Consider the following 18,887-nt stretch of genomic DNA (forward strand, 5'->3'; position numbering starts at 1 on the left):
ATGGTCCCCTGTCAGGAAACGAGGTTGCCTTAGAATTTCAGAAGCATCTAAGGATCTGGTGGATCTGTAAACTCACTTCAGCCCCATCAGTGGAACTGCACACCTTTTAAGAAGGCAAATGTTTCCAGGTGCTTTCCTCATGGCCATTCGCACAGCCTGCCCTTGCTTTTGCTGCCTGTGATTTCTGATGCTGTGTTAACTCTACTTTATCACATACCTTCTCTCTTCACCTAATTACGTAGGCAGATTATGTGTCAGAAATTGGCCATGGCAAAAAAACAGACGTTGACTCTGCACCGGTGGTGAACCGGGATTCTGCTTTTTGTTTGATAAGAGGTACATGTTGCCTCCCCCACCTTCATTCTCAAAGAAAAACTAACTTCTCAACAAGGTTTGGATTCAGCCCTATATCACACTGTGCAAAGCCCATATAGATGAATTGTTTTTGGTTGTTGGGTTTTTTTTGGCCGCACTGCAAGGCGTGTGAGATCTTAGTTCCCCCAGTCAGGAGACTAGGAATCGAACCCGTGCCCCCTGCAGTGGAAGTGTGGAGTCTTAACCACTGGACCACCAGGGAAATCCCATGAACTGGTCTTTAGCTGCAAAATGGCCCTAAGTTCCCACCCTTCTAGACCAGGGCTGCTGTATGCTCAGTCAATGCAAAGAGAGTTTGGAGGAAATAGCATTTGATCTACTTCATGTGTTAATTTTAAATTTTATTTTTAAAAAAATTGCACCACGCCCTAGTCAACCTCAGAAGACAGGGCAATAATAAGATGGGAAGTACACTGTGATGAGGCTGGCTGCCCTTGGAAAGCAGTCTCTGTGAGCCCCATCTCCTGGGTGATTTCCTTGTCCAAGCTGCTTCCTCTGCAGCCCTTCTCTTCCTACCCACTTACATGCAAATCACACCCAAGTGTTAACACAGGGACCACGCCCACCCTCACGGATAACTGGGCATTTTATTGGGCATATGTGTGGCCATTAGATTTTTCCAGAAGTGGGAGCAGCAACAATTGAAAGCCCCTCCGTGTTGCCCTTCCTCCCTTCCCAGTGAGGCTTAGTGGCTTTGGTTGGAAGAATTTATTCAAACCACTTGATGAGAGCTGTACAGGGAACAGGGATTTCCAGAGAAATGTCTCCCTATTTGGTAGATTAACTTGGCAGCTGCTCTGGCTGACATTTGCTCTGGACCATGGCAGCTGCCTCAAGGTCGGAGGACCCCAGCCCCACTTCCACCACACACACACACACACACACACACACACACCCCTGCAGAAAGCCAGTTGCTTTGGAGATGGGGTTGTTGACATTAAAATCTCTGCCACGTCTACTTCTGTAAAGAACCACAGCTTATCTAGTTCACCAGAGCATGAAGCTGTAGTTGTCAGAGACCCTAAAAGCCTTCACCATATCGTAGCTATTTGTAGTTGCAAGGATAGAATATCCACCTTCCACATTCCATTCTTCAAGTCTGAAAATAGACAAACAAGTTGGATAGAAACTCCGCTAAGGCTTGGGGCTCAGGAAAGATCAATGAAATCAAGAGACAGGACTTAGGTTCCTGTCCTGTTCCTTCTGCATCTGACTCTGGACATTTAATTTCTTTGAGCCTTAGTTTTCTCATGAGGAAAAGGAAGCAACTACTCGATGAAAGGATTCATCTATTTACACAACATTAGAAAGTGAAAAATCTAGTACTAAGAATTTTATAAATTGTTTCAGGATGTTTTCACTGGAAGGGTTATGGACTTAGGCCTGACACAAATCATTCTGGGCGACAATAACAATAATAGATTTTCAGTGAAATAGATAGCCCATTGCATTTCTCAAAATGTATTTCTTGCCTTGAAGCTCTTACATAAATCCCTAATTCCCAAACTGTTTCCAAATCTCCTCCTAGGCACCCATTTAGCTGAATGTTTACACAGCCGTGATTACCCCTTGAGATGCCATAAACTCCACAAAGTCCATGTCTAAGTCCACCTAAAGGTACTTAGGCCTCATTGCTCAGTAGAGCAAAGACTTAGAATGTACACAGTAAAGGTAGTCACGGAATAGTAGGTGAATGAAGAGCTGACAGATGATGTGAATTTTTAAATGTACCTATTCTAAGTGTACGGGTCAATAAGTTTTGACAAGTACGTAGCATCGTGTAGCCACTATCACAGTAAAGCTGTAGAGTATTTCTGTCACTCCAAGAAGTTCCCTCACGTGCCTTTGCGGTTGATCTCCTTCCTGCATCCCAGCTGCTGTTTTGCTTGTCATTATAGTTTTGCCAGTTCTAGGAGATTGTATAAGTGAAACATCCAATACGTAGACTCCTGTGACGGGCGTTTTTCACTCTGCATAACGCTCTTGAGTCACCCGTGCGGTTGCATGTATCAGTGGCTCATTTCTTCTTATTCCTGAGCAGTATTTCATTGGATGGAGACGTTCCAGATTGCTTTCCGTTTGATTTCTGGTTGGATTCCATTGTGGAGAGAGAATATTTGTTATATGATTTCAATCCTTTCAAATGTATTAAGATCTGTTGTATGGCCCCAAGTATGAGCTAACTTGGTGAATGTTCCACGTGCAGTTGAAAACCATGTATTTTCTGTTGTTGTTGGCTGGAGCGTTCTATAAATGTCCACAGGGTCGGAGAGTGTGGTTCAGCTCCACTCTATCCTCACCGATTCCCTGCTTACTTCTTTGATCGATTGCTGAGAGGGGAATTTTGAGATCTGTGACTTTCATTGTGGATTTGCCCATTTATCCTTGCAGTTCTATCAGCTTTGCCTCATGTATTTTGAAACTCTGTTTAGGTGCCTGTATTAGCATTGTTATATTTTCTTGAAGAATTTATCCCAAGATAAGTGTTAAAAAAAAACAAAAACTCTTTTTGTGTCTGCTTGCTTGAATGGATACAGAGAGGTCCTCACTCTCATAGATCAATACTGTTTTTTAAGGTTGGGTAGAAAAGTTAGAGGGCCGATGGGGAGAGCCTGGAGGAGGAAGATGCTGACAATCCTTAAGACGTTCCAAACGGCTGGCCACGGAAGACCTCACGGCCTAAATCCAACACACCGGTCTCCCCTTCCTTTCACAGCCACGCACAGGGCCATGCATAGCAAGGGCCGCGATGGCTGCGGTGCCTGATGCTTTTAAGTGACAAGGCTGAACTTTACAGTCTGATGATTAGTTTTCACTGGTCTGTGGGGCCCTATTTTTAGTTTAGATGTAAATTGCTTTATGAGCTAATATGTCTGTACATTTTAATGACATGCCTCTGCCCCAGTTCACTCCTTGTCCTGGCTACACCACTTTCCACGGAACTGCAGAGGCCACCCTGTCGTGGGCCAGGGACTTCCAACCCTGGGCTTGTCCTCTTGGCTGAGAAGGTCCTAGGTTCCCAACCCAAGTGTTGACAAGAAGGTGCAGATGGTCCTTCCTCCTGTCTTGAGTGTTCCCAGATGCTTCCTATCGAATATATCGTGAGCTCAGAGACAGAACAACAGGGACAATGTGGGTTACCCACACCTTTGGGCTCTTCACTCTAAAATAGCAAAAGGGATATGTGGAGTCCAGTGCGGGAAGTATCTCCAAGGAAAACCAGCCCATGGCCATCTTAGTTCCCAACCCTGGTTCTATAAATGTTGTCCTGTGAGGTTATAAAGGTGTTCCCAGGGGAAAATAAAAAACATTTCTTAGAAGAAAGAAGGAAGGCAGGCAAGAAGGAGGAAAGAAAGACACATGGCACTAGCCAAGATTCTTAAAGCCCAGAGTTTATTTCCTAGAGTCTCAGAAACCAATACATGTGTCCCCAGACCCGAGATCTTAGCAAATTTCTCATGAATCCAAGATTCAGTCCCCTTGAAAATATTAATATTTTCTTAAACTGGGATGAACAATAGCCAACGTTCCAAGGAAAAGCAGGTGTGCGGAGCTCTGGGTCCCCACGAGCTGCCACACACAAAAAGATAAAATAATTTTCATGCAAATAACCTTTGAGACCAAATCATTCACTCCGAGCTGAAGGGCAAATATCAACTCCAGCTGCCACTAGGGACTGAGAGGTGAGAGATGCCTGAGGCTAGAGGTCCAGAAAGCTTCTTTTCTGAGCAAGATTAATTTCACAGAACGTTTTAAAAAATAAAGCAGGAGACCAAGAATATGATTTCCCATGAGTGTGACTATAGGTCCTATGTTCTTTGAAATGATCTATTTAATTTTCCAAAACAAACTGAAATGAATGAAAATTTAACTATGTTCTCTAAATTGAATTGAGGGATTCAGGGTGTCAAATTATTTTCAAATAGAAACCCCTACTGAGAGCAGTTGCTTGTGTTTTACAAATTAGGAGATTCAAGCTTATGAATCAAATCGCTGATAAGCCAGGAACCCTGACTATGCTGGAATTTCACTTGGTAAAAATAGAGAGACAACCAATCAGCACTCAGGACTAGCCTACAGTTACTGCATAACATTGTCCAGTACTTAATAGTCCCAGAAATTATAAGAGTTCTGATAATGAAATGCAGGCATTTTTACATAGAAAAAATTTTGGAGTAAGGTTTTTATTTAAAGAAGTCAGTTTTGGGCTTCCCTGGTGGCGCAGTGGTTGACAGTCCACCTGCCGATGCAGGGGACATGGGTTTGTGCCCCTGTCCGGGAAGATCCCACATGCCGCGGAGAGGCTGGGCCCGTGAGCCATGGCCGCTGAGCCTGCGCGTCCGGAGCCTGTGCTCCGCAACGGGAGAGGCCACAGCAGTGAGAGGTCCGCGTACCGCAAAAAAAAAGTCAGTTTTAATGAGACTATTATATGAATATTATTAATGCTTTTTCATTTGTATCCTGCAACTGCAATTTTCTCTTTCTGGGTTTTTTTTTTTTTTTCCTTTTTTCCTGCTGGGAAAGTGACATCCTAATAACTGTCAATTTGGGGACTTTTCTAGAAGGGCCAAAAAAAAAAAAATTTCTATACTGAAACTGTAGGCTATATTTCTCAGGATCAAATAGCTTCCTTAGTAAAAGTCCCTTTAATAGGAAGCTAAACTGGATGTATCTGTTTTAAAGAAATGTAATGTAAATTGTTTGTGAGCAGCGTGATGAATTCATTTCCCCCGGCCACCTGCGCCTACAGCTCTACGGTTCCTGAAAACAGTAACGCAGGCACTGGGGGAGTTGTTATGACATAGCTAGTTGGGTTTTGCTTCCCGTATTCTTTAAATGTTTATTATTCTGATTCTAAGACGCTTGTTAGTGTTGTACATCCTGTGGATTTTTTTCTATCTTTATTTATGTATCTCAGTGATTTCCAGGCCTTTTCCCCACTACAACCAACAAAGCAAAGAAGGAATCCACCATCGTGAGAAACCAGGGCCACGTGGTAATGACTGTAACTAATGGGCAAGGTCTTGGACAGGTTCTCTCATTCGAACCTCACAACAACCCTGCACAGTAAGAATTGTCAAACCTCCTCATGTTTTAGTGGAGGATTACAGGGGATGAGTGACCTGCTCCAAATCATGGAGCAGCTGGGAGCCTGGTGCCCAGTGACCCCTTGTCCACCACCACGGACTGTGTGCATGCAGAAGAATGGAGGCCGTGCCCACATCTAGGAAAAGTGGCTGAATCCCCACTCTACCTGGGTGGATGGGATTGAGGCAAAAATAGTGTGACCAAGGGTTCTCTGCATTGACGCACCACTCACGACACACGGGCATAGAGAGGTCGGTTCTTGGCCCCCACTGCCTGCGGTGATGTGCACGTACATTGCAGATGAGTGCACCAGTCCTTCATCTGCACCCCAGGCTGCTGACCCACCTGCCTCCCTGTCTCTGACGTCCTGGGGTGGTGTCAGCCTGCGCCCTGAGCCTCGCGTGCTCAGCCGCACTCGCTGCCTCTTTTCTCCTTGGGTTTATGGTCTCAGCATAACCCACAGCGTTACTCTGAGCCAGTTGCTCAACCATCCCATGCTTTCTTGTCCATGAATTGGGCACAGCAATACCATCGGCCTCCCACGGCTCTTGAAAACCTGTTTGCCTGTTTCCCCCCACACAAGGCAAAGAAGTCCCGTTTGTGAGGAATTAATGATCTAATTAGCATCCTTTGTAATTCTGTTCTCCTTTCGGAAAGGCTGAGAACACACACACGCTGTGCCGGACACACAATGTCAGGTCCATGCCTGAGAAGAGGGCTGCCTGTAGGTTTATTTTTTTATTTTTTTGCGGTACGCGGGCCTCTCGCTGCTGTGGCCTCTCCTGTTGCAGAGCACAGGCTCCGGACGTGCAGGCTCAGTGGCCATGGCTCACGGGCCCAGCCGCTCCGCGGCATGTGGGATCATTCCCAGACAGGGGCACGAACCCGTGTTCCCTGCATCGGCAGGCGGACTCTCAACCACTGCGCCACCAGGGAAGCCCTGCCTGTAGGTTTTTGCAGAACTGTGATATCAGCATTTTCACTTCTCCTTCCTGCTCCCCACCGACCCCATCAATTCCTAGACACCATGTTTGAAACAGACCAAAGAGAGCACACCACACATCTTCCTCCAGGTTAAGAAAAAGTGAGTGAGTTTCATTTCTTCTCGTTTCATAGTCCTGGTTTCTGATCTTCCCTAACTTAGCAAGAGGGAGACAGCTAATGGCAACGAAGCCCCGAGATCAGCTCCCTTCATCCATCCCTTCCATCCCTCAGTGTGCAGAACTGTAAATTCTCCCAAGGGCAAAAAATGCTCTTTAGTGAATGTCTTCCTTCCAGGGCTCATTTGGTGGGGCCAGGGGTACCTCTTTTCTCCTTCCTCTGGTGTCTGCGGAGAGCGTGCTGTATTGTCACAGCTCCGTGCTGCCTTCCTAACATACCTTGACTGCTCTGCCACTAAGCAGAGATGACTGCATTCCTGTGAAAGGATTGCCCATGATGGACCTGCCCAGCCGAGTTTCCAGGGCTTAGACCCCTGGCTGTGAGTCACAGACCACGCCCCAGTCACTTCTCAGGCATTGATGACTGGCCCAGGGTCTTGGCTGTACTCTCTTTTCCAGTCTGGAATCCATAATGCTTAAGCTCTCCAAGGGCCTGGGGTTCAGGAAGGCTAAGCAGGGAGCAGGCCAATGCTTGGGTTGAATCTTTCTGAATAAACGTTCTACCCTTGACCTCGGCGTTCCTCCTTACACCTGTTTCCAGCATCTGGCTCTGATTCGCTGACCCAGCCCAGCAGGTGCGGGACAGACATTGGTGGTCGCCCACTCAGTGGCCTCAAGTCTAGCCTTACCCTTCTCACCCACATTCCTTTAAGGCAAATGGCTTTCACTGTGGAGGCTCAAGGCTTCTTTTGGATTGACCTAGAAAGACTGGCATTTAACATGCATGGTAACCAGATCCTTCCATCAGGTTGAATTTGTCCTTGGCGTTCACGGCGGCAGAGAGGAGTGGGGGGGCCCAGGTGTGGGGCTGAACACAGTTTCCTCACTGCCCCCAGCACCTCCCTGCGTGCTGGGCACGTGGCTGACACGTCCACAACAGCCTGGCCCTCAGGGTGAGGCAGGGCCATTTCTAGGTAAAATGGTATCTGGCAGGGGTGGACCTGGAGCCATCAGCGCCCATTAATGTCTCAGTTGCAATTCAGTTTATCCAATCAGTTACTATCACTTGGATAAGCCTGAGGGAATGGAAAGCAGGACAGTTACACTGTAATGGATCAGAATCGCGGGTGGTGTACACGATGCTCATTTGGGGAAGGACTGAGGCTGGCACCTTACAGAGGCCCTGGGAAGCTTAGAGGCAGCCTGAGGGCACTGGTTACTCATCAAAATGACCTGGCACACAGCTCACTCTTTTATTTTAGGCTAGCAAAAAATAATGCCTCTTATAAATGTGGCTACCCTGTCTTATGCCAGAGTGAATATCCGGAAAGCGTCTGTTTCGTTTTGTTCAGTCAGTGAATCAAGTGGGCCGGGCCGCATTTAGGTAAAGGGGGCTACTGGTGTTGCCCCCAAGCCCAAACAAGAGCATTTCCTCCAAAACGGCACCCAGTTATATCCCCTGCGCTAAGTGTCCAGGGACACATTTGGCCTCAGTGAAACGCCGAAGGCAGTTCCACGCTTTGATTGTCAAGAATATCGCCACAAGAAGCATGTTGGCTTTTTAAAAATATTCATCCCATTTAGCATAAAAATCAAGCCAAAGACTCCACTGAGTATTATCCTCTCTTTTCTTTGACACCTGCCTACTAAAAACTAACCTTCTGTTAAGAGCAACAAGCTTGTGTGCCTTTAGAGACCAAGAAGGTACGATTAATGAAAAAGCAGGTGAGGTGAAAGAAAAAACGTTGATAGAAGCACAAATATAATACATGATATTGTTTGCTTTCCTCTTAACTTACTTTGAGCATAGCAACTGTACAAGCACAGTGGCAAATGACCGCTGAAAACAGCCTTGCAGCAGGGGAGGCAAAAGGGAGTGGTGAGCACTGTGGAAAACTCTGTGGGAGAGTGCATCCCAGCCCAAAGTGACCGTGCTGCTCAGCCCTTCCTGTAGGTTCTGGGTTGCTAAATTTCTGCTTTGCCAAGAGGACCTGCTAATCCAGATTTTAATGGGAAATCTCCTGATTAAAAATAGTGTTTTTAAAATTGTGGTCAAAAACACATAACATAGAAATGACCATCTTAACCACCATTTTTAAGTGTTGAGTTCAGTAGCACTGAGTAAATTCCCACTATCATGCAACCAATCTCCAGAACTTTTTCATCTTGCAAAACGGAAACTCTATACCCATTAAGCAATACCTTCCCATTGCCCCCGCCCCCTAACCCCTGGCAACCACCATTCTACTTTCTGTTTCTATGAATGTGACGGCTTTAGATACCTCAGGTAAATGGGATTGTACTGAATCTGTCTTTTAGTGTCTGGCTTATTTCACTTAGCATAACGTCCTCAAGGTTCATCCATGTTGTAGCATGTGTCAGAATTTCCTTCCTTTTTCGGATGGAGTAATATCCCATGATATGTATACACCACATTTTGTTTAGCTATTGACCCGTTGATGGACACCTGGGTTGCTTTCACCTATGGTGACTAGCGCCACTGGAGACATGGTTGTACAGATATCTGCGTGAGTTCCTGTTTTCAATTCTTATTGAATTGCAGAATCACACAGTAATTCTATGTTTAGCTTTTTGAGGAATTGCTATGCTACTTTACACTGGTTTACATTCCCACCAACAGTGCACAAGAGTTTCTATTTCTCCACACTCTTGCTCCTAATTTTTTAATGTTTGCAACTCATTCAAGCCTTTTTCAAAATACCATGCACAGTTCAGGCCAAGCAAACACTGGCCAGAACCTGGAACTGTCCTATACACAGAGAAAGATAGCCACAAGCCTCCGGCAGAATTCGTGCTACTTTATCCCCATCAGCCAGAAATGGTTCTCGAGGACATAACAAGGATGATGCTTACACACATCACTCAGCCCTAAGCAGGAGCAACTCTCACCACCTGCTCTTCAGGGCAGGGAAAGGATAGCCTAGCGTCAGAATCTGACACTTTTTTTTTTTTCCCTTTCAAACAGCATTTGATAGTAACAGGAAATAAATCAAAGGAAAATAAAAGATTTTGTGTTTCTGAGTGAGTCTGGTTCATGGATACCCAGGATTTCTGGTCAAGTTCATGTGAGAAAAATGGTCTTTCCTTTAAGCAAAGGTATATCATTCCCTTCAGCTAGTCTCCTGTGGATCTTGACTGAACTGGGTCTCCCAGTTGAGATGGAAAATTCTGCCTCTGTTCCATTTCCTGGTTTTACTTTATGACTAAAACTCACATTTCTCAACGTATCTGAAGCCCCATGCTGATAGAGCAGTGTTAAATGATGGTTGTAAGTTTGTTCATTTGTTACCTGAGGAAAGTGTGTAAAGTTTAGAAATAATATCGGACTAACAATCCCTTCTTCCCCTTGGCACACATCTCAGAATAGACTGGAATGCAGGGCAAACTCAAAAGCAGGTAGAGGAGATCAGTGCTTATCATTCTCTGTCCTTTGTTCAGCTTCAATGAGACATCATTATTCCCAAGAAACAGCACTTCCTGTGATGAAGGAGAGCCAGCATTTGGAAAACTATTTAAAGGAATACATATATACAGTTCTCTTGGGGAGGGCTGTAGGGAAAATGTCTGCTTATGATTGAATGGGCTGTGCTTATAGAAAGATTTCTAAATTTTTAACTCATTCTTCCTTTATGAGAGAGCCATATATAAAGTTGGGCCACGTGGAGGCACACTGGACTGGGTGATGAGTAACCATGATTACAGCATGCCAAAGGAACTAAAACTTATACATGATGGAAAGATGAGCATCACAAATACTATTGTCTTTCTTTACTGGGGCGTCTTGGCTGTTGTATATCGTTCCTCACAAACAGTCCCCAGGTGTTTCTGTGTGGCAGAGGAGCCTCTTTGCTAATACGAGAAGAAAAGGAAGGAAGGAAGGGAGGGAAGGAAGGGAGGGAGGGAGGAAGGAGGGAAGGAAGGAAGGAGGGAAGGAAGGAAGGAAGGAAGGAAGGGAGGGAGGGAGGGAGGGAGGAAGGAGGGAAGGGAGGGAAGGAGGGAAGGAGGGAGGGAGGAGGGAGGGAGGGAGGGAGGAAAGGAAGGAAGGAAGGAAGGAAGGAAGGAAGGGAGGGAGGGAGGGAGGGAGGGAGGAAGGAAGGAAAGGAAGGAAGGAAGGAAGGAAGGGAGGGAGGGAGGAAAAGGAAAGGAGGGAGGGAGGAAACGGACATTTATGAAGCAGTTAATAATAACTGAGTCGTGTGCAAAGTGCTTTAGGTGCATTACTTTATTTATTCAGCCCTACAACAACCTTGTGAGATAGGGTGTCACCTCTATTTCACAAAAGAGAAAACTAAGGCTCAGAGACGTTAAGTGACTTGCCCGAGTCATACAGCTAATAAGTTGTTAAACTGGAATTCAAAACCAGGCTAAGCCTCTTTGCGTAAAACTTCCTTGCTGAGATGGTTCGTGGCGGGGTGGTCCTCAAGATACTCAGGATAATCTCCGCTCTTAGCCCCCTGCTCTGGCAGCAGCCTTTCTTCTCTGAAAGACAGCATTGGTCCATATTGTTTGGAATCTAATAACTGACTGAACATGAGAGTGTAAAAGTAGCGAACCCAAACTATTTAATACCAAGTTTTGAAGGCTGTAGGGTATTAACAGCTAAAACATTGAAAATGGAAGATAGATTTTAATTTCAAGTATTAAAAAAAAGCACTAAAATATATACAGATTCCAAAAGCAGCCGCAAATGGCTTGCAAGCCACCAGCAGTGTCACAAAGATTCTGTCCCTCTGCAGAAAATACCTCACCCAACTCTAGTTTCACCCTTCAGATATTTCAGAACAACTGTCATGGAAGTTTCCTCTAGATTAGAAATTGCCTTCAAGGAAAAGAGGCTACAAAATGAAGCCTGATGGTCTGTTCATCTAGGCAGAATTCACTCTTCACTCATACAGAATGGCCAGAGAAAAGTACTTTACACATTAATGATATGCCTAGATCACTTGGGTTTTTTCAGGATTCGCGAGAGTAAGGTGACTATGATGGGGAAGAGAAGAGTTCAGCACGAGTGCATAGGCACCAGCTTCTGTCAGGATGATGTTTATTCCATGTCAACTTCAAGGACATTGAAGTGGCTAACGCATTACCAACAGAAGCTAGTAACAGCCTTTTAAAAAAAGCCCAATCGGGCTTCCCTGGTGGCGCAGTGGTTGAGAATCTGCCTGCTAATGCAGGGGACACAGGTTTGAGCCCTGGTCCGGGAAGACCCCCACATGCTGTGGAGCAACTGGGCCCGTGAGCCACAATTACTGAGCCTGCGCGTCAGGAGCCTGTGCTCCGCGACAGTGAGAGGCCCGCGCACCGCGATGAAGAGTGGCCCCCGCTCGCCGCAACTAGAGAAAGCCCTCACACAGAAACGAAGACCCAACACAGCAAAAATAAATAAGTAAATAAACTCCTACCCCTGACATCTTCTTTAAAAAAAAAAAAAAGCCCTATCACACTTGATGTCTCAACTATTCCTTTATAGAAATCTACCTGCTTTAGTTTTATTCTACTGTGGCTAATATGATTCCATGGCCCTTCTTAACTTTCTATCAGGGCATGACATGGCAGGGGGAAGGATAACCCTAAAGCCATAAGGACTTGGGAAAATTTTAGTGAACTTGAAACATCAGCACCCAGTATATGCTTAGGGTAAAATCTGGTAAAATGCAGGACAAGTACTCTTTTTTCTCTTGAAAATAGTTTGAGTGGCAACAAAACAACATACTTGCTGAAGTTCTGCTTTGCCTGTGCCAGGTATTGTCCATTCATACAGCAGCTTCGTAACATCACCCAGGGCTTCTGGGTTGAATGCATGTGCCTACCTCATTGCTTTGGTATCAGTGGCATTCTAATCCCATGGCATAACTTTACCAGTGAAGTCATCAGAATGTTAGTCTGTGTTTGGTAGTTCTCTGAGGAAGAACTCTTTGTCATGGTACCTTCAATGTAAGCAGTCTGCATTTTTACATCAAGTTGCATTTCAGCAAGACTTCTTTATGATTGTACCTCATTCCACTGAGTGATTATTTTTTAAACTCAAGGCATCCTAAATAAATTTCACTTATGAGATTAGATAGATCAATGACTTCAAAATCATAACTTGTATCTGTCTGGTATCTATAAAAGATAGATATCTCTTTAGGAATGTCTAAGTAATTAGATTTTATTGCCTGAAGAAAAAAGTCCCTTTATTCATGATTTGCTCAAAACTAAGCCTGTAGTTTTGCAAAAATTACATATATATATATATATATATATATATATTCTTCACATGCTGGTAGAAATTCTTACTTTAGCAGTGGAGAGATTATGCCATGTGATGTAGTGAAGTCATTTAAATCAGGATTTTATTTATTTTGCAGATTTTTCTAAACCCAAATTCCTACTAGTTTTAATGTTATTTTCATCTCAGTAAATCATGTACAAGTGGACTTGAAAAAAGAAGTAGAATAGCCTGTACTGTTTCCCAAGGGGCATGCATTACTGTTGCCCCTTTTTAGATCATGAGTGTGAATTCCTTTCATGGCTCTTGGTCATAGCCAAGATAACCTGAGCTTGTTTTCCACTCCTAACAATAATTATGTCCTATATAATTATTATTATCCTTTCTCCTCAATAGAAAAGTGACTGGATCAACTCAAAAAGGACTGGCCTCTTTTTCCTCTGATGCAGATTTTCTTCTGTTGCAGACTGGATTTGAGGACCCTTCCCTCCAGGGACAGGCTGCAGCTTCAGGGAGTGGGAATGGAGCTGATTCTCAGCCAGCTCGCCATGTCTTCTCCTTTTCCTGGTTGAACTCCCTGAATGAATGATGTTCATTCCAACTGCTGCACCTCTGTCTGCCTGGCTGAGATTCACACAGGCAGCAGGGAACCTAGATAAAACTAATAGTATGCAGGTGATGAAAGGGACCTCTGAACGGGATTTCTACCAAAAATATCCTTTAATTCCAGATGACTTAGCTAACACATTGAGGGAAAACAATGCTTTGAGAAAACAGTTGCAGAAAGCATTGGGAAAAAAGGAACTTGATCTTACGCAAATCTTTTATTGTGTGGGAAACATTATGAAGGGTTTGTAGGTGTGATATGTGTGTGTGTGTTTCAGTAACAAGTGGCAGGTGTTGAAAAATGTGGGCACCACTCTCTCATCTCTAATAGGCACTGTCTTTTGTTGTGAAATCATAGTAGCTCTTATTCTCTTTCCTCTTTAACAGTGCAGGTGGTCAGTGAAATTCAGTGTTAATTCAGAAGTGACTGATTTATCAATATATGGACAAAAGGTAAATCATTGACCAAAGATATGAGATGCTTCACAAAGCTTTCCTCTTTTCCACAATAGATGTCGCTGAATGGATATCCAGAAATGTTCTTTGACTCTGGTGATACTTTCATAGTCCAGAAGGCTAAAGGCCAAGGACACTTCTTGGGACACTTTTCTAATCTTAGTTTTAGATATGCAGATATCAGGCACTTTAACTAAAAAAGACTTTTCAACAGGAACTGTCTATTTTCTTATGTATCCACTGAGGCACCAATCTGCTGAACCGTAGAATAACTGCATGTATTTAAATATATATATACACACACACAATACACATTATACATGTACAAATATATATATATGTATTTAAATTATGCTTTATTTGTTCCACCATAATTTTGCCTCCTTCGAAACATAAGTTTAACTTTACTCTGTATGAACTCTTAAATAAATGCTGTTTTTAACAACTTAGTCTTACAATGATTTATTATGTTTCATATCATCTTATTAATCCACTAATCAAGTGAATTTGAAGGGTCTCAAGGGAAGAAGCATCCTCATCCATCCAAATTAATTTTGAAGTATTAAACATTCGACTGATTTTTAAAGTTATAACTAAACTACCAAAGGCGAGTGCATTGTAAAACTAATTAGGTGTGCTGTTTGATTTTAGAAGTGCATAGAGATAGTTCATATTCCTAAGAATTAAAGTGATTAGGGTTGACATAGACATACATGAGGTGTTTGTGAAGTTATTAAAGTCAAAATGTGCTTTATAAAAAAAATGTTCCCAAGGGCCATTTTACAGCAACTACATTTAGTTCTTTTAAGTGGAGGGGCTATTAAGTTTCTCCTACTAGAAGACAGCAGTGGAAAATAGCTTAGAAAAAAAGATAATTAATGGTACCAAAGTAATCGTTTGATAAAGTAAGCCTTTCTCATGGGAAAACAATGCAGCATTTTGGCCCCTAATTGGAGGAAAGCCCCACCACAGCCCTTGTCCTCTTTTCTTTTCCTCCTTCCCCACTGTCCCCAATTATTTCACATCTTACAGGTAATCAGGGTTAGATGTTATTTCCATTATGAATCAATCTTCCATCTATAGAATTACCAAGCCTTAGAACTGGAAACCACTTTCCAAATTATTTAACTTAACCTCAGAGGAGTAATCTGAGGTGCAGAGATGAGTCCAAGGTGGTTGCAGTGTAAGCCACTGACATAGGTTCGTGTTTGTAGTAGAAAATAAAATGCAAGGAGTTTTGTTTTCTCTTGTGCTGAAGTCAATTTGGAGGAAGTAAGGAGCTCAGGGTATATTCTCCTGTGAGCATGAAGAGGAAAAATAAAGTCATGATTACCTTTGCAGCTTTTATTAGAAATATAAATATTCAACATTCTCTTACACAACCAAATTGACCAAGGATTGGAAAGCTGTTTTATTACTGAAACGTTTACAAGGAAAAGTTGGTTCAAAGAGCTTACAGATTTTGTCTCACCCACCCAAGAGAATGACATTCTTTTTGGCTCAAACCACAACAAAATCAATTGGGTGACTTCTGTCTGCTGCTTCAAAACATTTCCTCCTGGGTCTATACTCTCTTTAAAACACTGTTAAAGACACCTGGAAATAGAAACGATAAGTACACAGTACAAATTACAGGATGTTGCTGTTACTGCACGTGAATACACGTTGTGCATGCTAAGGAGTATGGGCGCTCTTGCTGTACATCCTCTACGTCTCAAGCTATATAAAAATAAACAAATGGTATCAGAGCAACGCTGTGGTACAGAATACTGCATTATTTTTTATTTTTGCTTTTTGTGTTAAATGCAGAATCTTTCTGGCCAAACACACCGTTTCATTTCCCAATAATCTCCATCAGTTTCCTGTTGCTGTGAGCTTGCTGCGCTAACTGCTCAGCCCTGGCCATTTCCAAGACTTCTCGGAGGAGGTGGAAGGTGAGATCCAGGGAGATGGGAGGTTCCTCGGCTCGCCTCTCCCTCTCCGGTGCCTCCTGGCGGCCGCCGAGGGCGTTTTCGGCGCCGCGTTCCACCGGACTCGCAGGGCTGTCGAGCGGGCGCCGGGGCAGCAGCAGCTGCTGCAGCAACGCGCGGAAAAAGTTGGCGGCCACCTCGTCCGGCGAAAGGCGGCTGCCGCTGCTGCCGGCAGGAGGCGAGGAGGCGGCCGAGAGCGGAGCAGCGGGGCTCTTATTGAGGCTACCCAGGCGGAGGAAGTACTCCTCCCCCATGCGGAGCAGGCCGGGCCGAGCCTGCGGCTGCTGAGGCTGCGGCGAAGGCTGGAAGAAATCCAGGGGCTGGGGGTGCTGCGAGGCCTGCCGGGCCCCCGGGACGGGCCCCCGGCTAAGGAGGGCCCTGCATGGCGGGCAGGGCAGGAGAGCCACCAGCAGGACGCCCGCGGACACGAGCAGCGGCAGCCGCATGTTAGGGGCGCTAGGTGCGGCACCCAGGTGGGCAGAGGGCGGAACGAGAGAGAGAAAGAGAGAAAGCAAGAGTTGATCAGAGTTGCGCTCAACTGAGAGGTGCACTCGGGGGATGGGGGGCTTCCTACAGGACGACACCCACAGACCTGGCTCGCGGGCTCGGGCGGGCGCTGTCCGCGGTGCTGAAGCGCGCAAACTCGGACTTCCAGAGTTGGAGGCAGGCCGAGACGGGGAGCAGGAAAAGGGACGCCTGCGGGGCTCGGCGCCAAAGCTCAGCCCCTCGTCAGGCCGGACTGACCCTTCTTACGAGACTCACGAAGGGACGGTCCCTGAGTGCCCTTTGTAATGGTCCCCCAAACCAATCCCCCGAGCTCTAGAGAAGACCTACAAATGTAAGATCTCACCTGTTCTACACATCTCCCCCCACCCCCCACCCTTTCCGGATGTTTCAGCGTTTTCCTCCGAACTGAGAACTGCTGCCTCCTCCTCGTCGTTTTCCATCCCTGCCCTTGCATCCTTCTCTCGGCGGCTGGGATGGATGGGGGGCTCATTTACGCAGCCAGCGAGGGATAACTGCCAGTTCGGGTAACGATGAGCAGCCGTCTAAGTTCGCTTTAGCCACATCCCAGCTACTATCGGAATCCTGAGGCACAGTCGGTAAACACACACACGCGCGCACACACACACAAGCACGCCTAGGGACAGCTGGCTGCGCGGCGCACACCGTGGCAGCTCAGGCAGTGCAAAGTTGGAGGCGCGTTTCCGTCTAGGCGCTCCCTACCTTCTGAGGCGCTTCTGCAGGTGAGCGGAGCGCTGCGCCGCTCTGCAGAGGAACGGCTCCGGGGCTTTCTCAGGGGTTTTCTTCCCTTCTCCTTTCTTTCCCCACTCTCTTCTTCTTTCCCTCTTCTCTTTCTCTTCAGTCTCTCAACGGACTTGGGCTCCGAGTTTCTCCACACCAGAGCCCGGAGTGGGATTTTATAGCGTCGACCCTCTTCAGAAACCACGCAGCATTTGCCTAATAAGCTGACGCTCTCTTGACAGCTCGATTGCGTGCTGCCTCTGCTCCTGCATAAATCACAGGGCCCTGCCGGGGAACGAGGGGCAGAATTTTTGCTCTCTCAACACTGAATCTCACATCCAATTATATCAACAGATATTTATCGCCTCCTTGGTGACGTCAATGAGCCCTAAAATGGAAGGGCTTCTTATGACTTGTCCATTGACAAAAATTCTTGAATGAGATTTCCCAAGTGTGAAAACATACTGACCTCTTACTTGGAAAGGCCAAACTGAAGGTCAGGAAAGAGACAGTGACTGAGAGGGGAGAGGAAGGGAAAGAGTGAAGGAAGGGAGGTCTATCAACACACGGTCTTGTGGGGAAAGCAGTAACCAGTTATGGGGGGGCTCTGGATCCTCCCCTCCCCTCTCCCACCTAACTTCTCTGACCAGCTGTGTCAGGCAACACCTCAGTATTGGAAAATATCCCTTTGCTAAAGTGTCCCATTACCTTTCTGCCCGGATAAGAATGAAGAACAAGGAGATGGGAGTGCAGAGACGTCCAGCTTTTAAGCCTCTAAGTGCTTTTTCCTCCCAAGAACAGATGAAGGAATTACGAGTCTGCAGAGGCAAGACCAATAAGTCTCTTGAAACACTGCCCAACTTTTTAAAATGATGCAAGAGCTGCTCCCGTGATGAAGAGGCACAAACCAGGTTCAGTCAGGAAAGATTTTAAGTTCTCCCAGAAACTCACTGTTCCTCCTTTGTCTCTTCTCTCAGAATCTGAAATTAATTTTGGACTTTTCTGTCTCCAAATTAGAGAAAGTACCAGTGAGAGGTGAGTGAGTTAAACGATCTTTATCTAGTTTACTCAAAGCAAGCCCAATGACAGAAACATTCCTTCTAACTTCCTATTCTATAATGGGAAAGGCTTAAACTGCTTGATTACAGGGCTGAATTTGTCAGTTACATGTTTTCACTGATGAATATTGAGCCTGTAAAAGATAACCTAATTCATTTTAGTTCCAAATACTATTAATATCCATGATACTATCCACATCACGAGCACCCAGGTTGTTGTTGTTTTAATTACTTCTTTTTCCAAATTCAAATGTGCTGCATGGGAGACCAGTAAATAAATAAATGCTCTCTGGCAGTACCACAGAACGGAATGCCTATAAAACCGCACTCAAATTTCAAAATAAATCGATACTATCATATAGGTGGGAGGCAGTTACCTCTAATTCAAAATTCAATTCCAAACTCTGGTGTCTATGATTCAATTCAGCGTCTATATAACCATCAGAGATGTTTATCAGAAATTTCCTTTTCCTCATTCCTGGTTACCTCTGCTACTTCCTTTGTAGCTACTTCCTTTGTAGCTAGCATGACAAATGATGCAATGCTTATTTCAACTCCTATTTTGGGGTCTATAATAATCCACAACTGCTCTTAGAAACAAAAGGAAGGTAGAAAGAGAAATTCTGGCAGTTTCCAGAGAAGTCAGCCCATAGTTGGATCATTGCACTATGGAATGTAGTTTTGACATAAGAGAACAGAGAAAGAAATGTGTCTTCTGGGGAAGATGTGAGTTGTTAATAGAAGATCATAATTATGA

At 45.0% G+C, this 18,887-nt stretch overlaps 2 protein-coding genes across 3 annotated transcripts in view; one reads left to right on the forward strand and one right to left on the reverse strand.

The window, feature by feature from the left end:
* Positions 1-13,384, forward strand: part of TRIM55 (tripartite motif containing 55) — a 41,529-nt gene extending 28,145 nt beyond the window's left edge. For both annotated transcript variants that reach the window (XM_065895097.1, XM_065895099.1), the window contains one exon: positions 13,262-13,384. In XM_065895097.1, the coding sequence (XP_065751169.1) occupies positions 13,262-13,384 (123 nt within the window). The remainder of the gene's footprint in view (positions 1-13,261) is intronic.
* A 1,810-nt stretch (positions 13,385-15,194) lies between these two features.
* Positions 15,195-16,277, reverse strand: CRH (corticotropin releasing hormone). The gene has a single exon (XM_065895627.1). The coding sequence runs from the start codon at positions 16,271-16,273 to the stop codon at positions 15,692-15,694; it is 582 nt and encodes a 193-aa protein (XP_065751699.1). The 5' UTR covers positions 16,274-16,277; the 3' UTR covers positions 15,195-15,691.
* Positions 16,278-18,887: the final 2,610 nt, after the last annotated feature.

This window comes from Phocoena phocoena, chromosome 17, assembly GCF_963924675.1.
Source record: "Phocoena phocoena chromosome 17, mPhoPho1.1, whole genome shotgun sequence".
Classification (NCBI taxonomy): Eukaryota; Metazoa; Chordata; class Mammalia; order Artiodactyla; family Phocoenidae; genus Phocoena; species Phocoena phocoena.

Bases quoted from the DNA above. Each gene is read 5' to 3' on its own strand.
- CRH (XM_065895627.1), bottom strand. From the start codon at position 16,273: ATGCGGCTGCCGCTGCTCGTGTCCGCGGGCGTCCTGCTGGTGGCTCTC.